Genomic DNA, 6,000 nt, shown 5'->3' with positions numbered 1-6,000 from the left:
GATGTCATCCTTAAATAACAGAGCAACACCACCTCCCTTACCATCCACTCTGTCCTTCCGAATAGTTTGATACCCTCGGATATTTAACTCCCAGTCGTGACCATCCTTTAACCATGTTTCAGTAATGGCCACTAAATCATAGTCATTTACGATGATTTGTGCCACCAACTCATTTACTTTATTCCGAATACTACGAGCATTCAGGTAAAGTACACTTATGTTGGTTTTTTTACCTCTGTTTTGAATCTTAACATCTCCAGTTTTATTCCTTTTGTTATCACTGGGCCTATTCACTGTGCTCCCCTCAGTCACTGTACCTTGTACTGTCGCCCTTATGGATTTCTGACTATGTCTTCTCTGCCTTGCACTTTTCCCCTTACTTCCTTTTGTTTCTGGCCCTGTTTTACTACCTTCCAACTTCCAGCATTGGTTCCCATCCCCCTGCCACATTAGTTTAAACCCTCCCCAACAGCTCTAGAAAACATCCCCCCTAGGACATCGGTTCCAGTCCTGCCCAAGTGCAGACTGTCCGGTTTGTACTGGTCCCACCTCCCCCAGAACCGGTCCCAATGCCCCAGGAATTTGAATCCCTCCCTCTTGCACCATCTCTCGAGCCACGCATTCATCCTATCTATCCTGACATTCCTACTCTGACTAGCTCGTGGCACTGGTAGCAATCCTGAGATTACTACCTTTGAGGTCCTACTTTTTAGTTTAACTCCTAACTCCCTGAATTCCGCTTGTAGGACCTCATCCCGTTTTTTACCTATATCGTTGGTGCCTATGTGCACCACGACAGCTGGCTGTTCACCCTCCCCCGCCAGAATGTCCTGCAGCCGCTCCGAGACATCCTTGACACTTGCACCAGGGAGGCAACATACCATCCTGGAGTCTCGATTGCGTCCACAGAACCGCCTGTCTATTCCCCTTACGATCGAGTCCCCTATCACTATAGCCCTGCCATTTTTCTTCCTGCCCTGCTGTGCAGCAGAGCCAGCCACGGTGCCATGAACCTGGCTGCTGCTGCCTTCCCCTGGTGAGCCATCTTCCTCAACAGTATCCAAAGCGGTATATCTGTTTTGCAGGGAGATGACCGCAGGGGACACCTGCACTGCCTTCCTACTCTTGCTCTTTCTTTTGGTCACCCATTTTCTATCTCCCTCAGTAACCTTCACCTGCGGTGTGACCAACTCGCTAAACGTGCTATCCACGACCTCCTCAGCATCGCGGATGCTCCAAAGTGAGTCCATCCGCAGCTCCAGAGCCGTCAAGCGGTCTAACAAGAGCTGCAACTGAACACACTTCTTGCACGTGAAGGAGCCAGGGACAGTGGACGTGTCCCTGAGCTCCCACATCGCACACGAGGAGCATGACATGGGTCTGGGATCTCCTGCCATGTCTTAAACCCTTGGTAAACTTAAACAACTAGAATTTCAAAATAAAAATAAATAAACATAGAACAGTACAGAACAGGCCCTTCGGCCCTCGATGTTGTGCCGAGCCATGATCACCCTACTCAAACTCACGTATCCACCCTATACCCGTAACCCAACAACCCCCCCCCAACCTTACTTTTTTTTAGGACATTACGGGCAATTTAGCAAGGCCAATCCACCTAACCCACACATCTTTGGACTGTGGGAGGAAACCGGAGCACCCGGAGGAAACCCACGCACACACAGGGAGGACGTGCAGACAGTGACCCAGCCGGGAATCGAACCTGGGACCCTGGAGCTGTGAAGCATTTATGCTAACCACCATGCTACCGTGGATATACGTGCATTAGAAATGTTTCAGAGAAGTTTCACTGGCTGATTCCTGTGCTGAATGGGATGGGGTGATGGGGCTGGTTTAGCTCACTGAGCTAAATCACTGGCTTTGAAAGCAGACCAAGCAGGCCAGCAACACGGTTCGATTCCCATACCAGCCTCCCCGGACAGGCGCCGGAATGTGGCGACTAGGGGCTTTTCACAGTAACTTCATTGAAGCCTACTGGTGACAATAAGCGATTTTCATTTTTTTTCATTATGAGGAAAGGTTGGAATTTAGAAGAATAAGAGGAGATCTTATTGAAAAATGTAAGATTCTGAGGTTTTACAAGGTAAATGCTGATAGGATTTACCTCTTATGGGGGAAAATCTAGAACGAGTGTGGTTCACTTTAAAAATAAATGGTCTCCCATTTCAGATGACGATGAGGAAGAATGTTTTTTGGACAATCATTAGTTTTTGGAATCCTCTTCCCCAGAGAGAAGTGGTGATTAGGTTATTGAATATATTCAAGGTTGAGTTAGACAGATTTTTGGTCAACGAGGCACAGAAGGATTATGGGGGAACAGGCAGGAAAGAGCACTATCAGGTCAGCCTTGATGATCTCAAATGATGGAGCAAGCTCACTGAGCCGAATGACCTACTCCTGCTCCTATTTATTATGATTTACCTTCTGTCGGAGTGTCGTTCATGGGATTGCGTTAGCTGTGGCTCAGTTTGATGTCAGGGGATTGTGGGTTCAAGCCTCACTCCAGAGACTTGAGCACAAACATTTAGGCTAACACACCCAATATAGTAACGATGATGTATTGCCTTGTCACATGTGTTGTCATTGAGATGAGACCTTAAACAAGGTTCCATCCATCCTCTCGGGTGAATGTAAAATATCTCAACGCACAATTTTGATGGAGAGTATGGGAGTTCTCCCCTGGCCCTCCCAATATTTATCAGCCAATCGACTTATTAAAAAATATATGGGGCAGAATTTGATAGATCTCCACTGGTAGGTTTGCAAAGGGGGCCCCATCAAATTCCCTGGGTGGCCCTCCCACTCGCCCCGACCTGTCTGTAATTTTATGTGGGACGGCGAGGCCTAGGGTGGCCTGTCTTCACCGCAATGGTTCCCCTTCAGAGGTGGGAGAAGTTCAGGGACTGGATGAAAGCCCACTTGGTCACACTGCTTAGAACCTGGGTGGGAATGGGGCCTGTGGGGGTGCCTCTCTTTCGGGTCCCCTTTTCACACAACACTGTGATGAAAGCATTCGAACTGTCTGCAAATTCCTGCTCATGCTTTGTGGAAGCTTGCTATGTGGAACTTCTTCCATTACAACAAGTACCTTATTGTCTTTAAAGTCCTCCTGAGGTCCCAAATGTGGTCTAGAAATGCAAGTTCTTTATTTAGTGGTGAGTTGAATGGGCAATCAATACATAAATCCCGCAGGTTCTTAAACATCACAGGACATCTACAGGTGAGGTGTAGTTGTGAAGCCAACAGTGCAGAGGTGTCAATCATTCCGCAATTTCAGGATATTCACAATGCGTATTATATCTCTTCATCCCCTGAACCCAATGGCCGATTCCTATATTAATAACAGCATGGGTGGTTCACGCATTTATATTCCCAGCAAGGTCCAGCCCATAGTTTCCTCCAATTAAATCGAAAAAAAGAACCCAGATACATTATTGCCATTTTGTTTTATTGTCAAACATGGTAACCGGACAAGTTAATACATCATCAAAATTATATATTTTTCTTTTTTTATCCTTTTTTTTTACAAACGGTAAAATAGGCTGAGCGTGCCTTGTACTATTTGACCTCGTTCACACTCACACTCGTTCACACTCTCAGTGTACCGATTAATATTTTAACAAAGAAAACAAATAACAACACTGAAGAACTTCCGAAAATTCGCACAAAGACTTTGGTCGAATATACGTTTGTGACACCGTCACCTAGGGCAGCAGTAAAGATACCACAAAATGTGACAATAGACAAAATAAAACTTTTTTTTTAAGCGTTAAGTTTCATTAAGTTTCTTTTATACTTCTCCTTACCACTAAAGAGCAAACAGCAAATGTTCCTTTGATAAGGCATCTAATTTTCATATCATAAATGGACGTTTTTTAATTAAAAAAAAAACATTTCTCACAACCAAACATTACGACAGCAAAGGTTTTAAAATTCAGGAAAGAAAGAAACACTGCACACCAGTGCATAAAAATGTTTTTTAAAAAGAAAACGTAACCATAGGTTAAGAGTTCAAATTGCTTTTTAATCGCCTTGCGTGCTAGTGTGCAGGTATAGGTGTGTGTGTGTGTGTGTGCACTGATATTGTAACATTTATAAATGTTAGGGCGAAAGAGCGAAAGAGTTTCTCCGTCACTTTAAAAAAGCAGTGCACCTATTTGTGAGTGAGGGCAGTCTGCCGCACTTCCTAACATGGGTGGACGCTGCATGCACGGATTTCTTTCATGTCCTTGCAGCTGGTGATCTGGGAGGTGCGATATTTTCTCTTGACAACCATGAAACGCTCCTGAATGCCTCCCCCGCAGAACTTGCTGCAATCAGTCCAACCTGTCCACGGTCTCATCTTGCACCCTAAAACAAAAATGGATGGCGGCGAGCGTCACTGAAAGGAGGTCAAAATTGCATCAAATTTACAGCATAGGAAGAGGCTATGTCTGGTCAACCAGTCTGTGCTAGCACTTATGTTCTTGCTCCACACACTTCCCCATCTCATCCCATCAACATATCCTCCTATTCCTTTCTCCCTCATGTGTTTGCTTAACTTTCCCGTAAATGCACCTATTCTATTTGCCTCCTTGTGGTAGGAAATTTCACATCCGCATTACTTTCTGGATGAAGACGTTTCTCCTGAATTCTCTATCAGATTTATTAGTGACTGTCTTATACAAATGGACCCCCTAGTTTTGGACTCACCCTCAGATCTCAACTTTTACCGCATCACAACTTCTTCTCAGTTCTTAAAGACCTCCATCAGGTTATTCCTCAGCATTCTTTTTACTGGGGAAAAAATCGCAGCCTGTTCAGGCTCTGCTAATAGTGGAGTTCTGGTCTCATCCTTATAAAAGCAATAGGGTTAATTATGTTGGGGGTAGGTAGAGGGTACTTCTCACCTCGTGTCTGGGTCTGTTGTATAAACGCATTGATGGCTATGATTAACCAACAAGCCCATTATCAATGTATCAAGTGAATTAGAGGGACATTGATGTTTATTCCAGCAATTTTAAATTCCTCATATTCCTTTTCATTGGTATAATTCACTCACTCTTGGTTCAATTCATTCAAATTAGTAAAATGAAAACACGATAGGTTTGATGATGGACAGGCAAACTGCTCTGCTAGATTACCAACCAGGAACCTAGAAGGTGATAACTAAAATTTATCTCAAGGAAAATAAATATATGAGGAACTTGGGAATTACAAGCCCAAAAATAAAAGTACAAAGTCCAGCTAATTTACCTTTCACCATGCTGGGAGTCAATGATCCAGGAATAATGGAGTTGTTGACTAATCACAGTGAATGGGCGGTATGGTAGCACAGTTGCTTCACAGCACCAGGGACCCGGGTTCAATTTCCGGCTTGGGTCACTCTCTGTGCGGAGTCTGCACGTTCTCCCCGCGTCTACGTGGGTTCCCTCCGGGTGCGTCGGTTTCCTCCCTCAAGTCCCCAAAAACGTGCTTGTTAGGTGTATTGGACATTCTGAATTCTCCCTCAGTGTACCCGAACAGCTGCCGAAGTGTAGTGACTCGGGGCTTTTCACAGTAAATTCATTGTAGTGTTAATGTAAGCCCACATGTGACACAAATAAAGATTATTATATTGTTAATCTCTATTCAATGAGTATACAACAGGCCGAGACATGAGCTGAGAGAAACTCCAGTGTTGGACAGCTTTGGGAACAGTAGGCACAAAATCACGTGTTCCTCTCTACCATGTGACACTCACCACACATCAGGGCAAAATTTTCCAAGTGCTGGACCAGTTGTAAACAGCTGGCTTTTCCCTCCATATTTTCCAAAACCTAGTAAAATAATGCTGGAGGCCTGTCTTGCGCCATCGCACTGGTGGATAGAACTGACAAAGCTGACTCAACAGAGATTGGGCACCCTAAAAAAACAAAACAAGATCCTCCCCTTGGAGATGGAGACCCCATGCTCATGCTCCCCCTACTCCACCCCATCCCCACCCAAGGCACCCCACTTATG

At 44.8% G+C, this 6,000-nt stretch overlaps 1 protein-coding gene across 1 annotated transcript in view; it reads right to left on the bottom strand.

Moving 5' to 3' along the window:
* Window positions 1-3,447: 3,447 nt before the first annotated feature.
* Window positions 3,448-6,000, bottom strand: part of spon1b (spondin 1b) — a 401,065-nt gene continuing 398,512 nt past the window's right edge. The window contains 1 exon segment of the mRNA XM_038807896.1: window positions 3,448-4,368. Coding sequence (XP_038663824.1) covers window positions 4,205-4,368 — 164 coding nt within the window. The 3' untranslated portion in view covers window positions 3,448-4,204.

Source organism: Scyliorhinus canicula, chromosome 9 (genome assembly GCF_902713615.1).
Source record: "Scyliorhinus canicula chromosome 9, sScyCan1.1, whole genome shotgun sequence".
Classification (NCBI taxonomy): domain Eukaryota; kingdom Metazoa; phylum Chordata; class Chondrichthyes; order Carcharhiniformes; family Scyliorhinidae; genus Scyliorhinus; species Scyliorhinus canicula.
The sequence above is the reverse complement of the archived record's forward strand: the minus strand, read 5'-3'. Positions and strand labels throughout refer to the sequence as shown.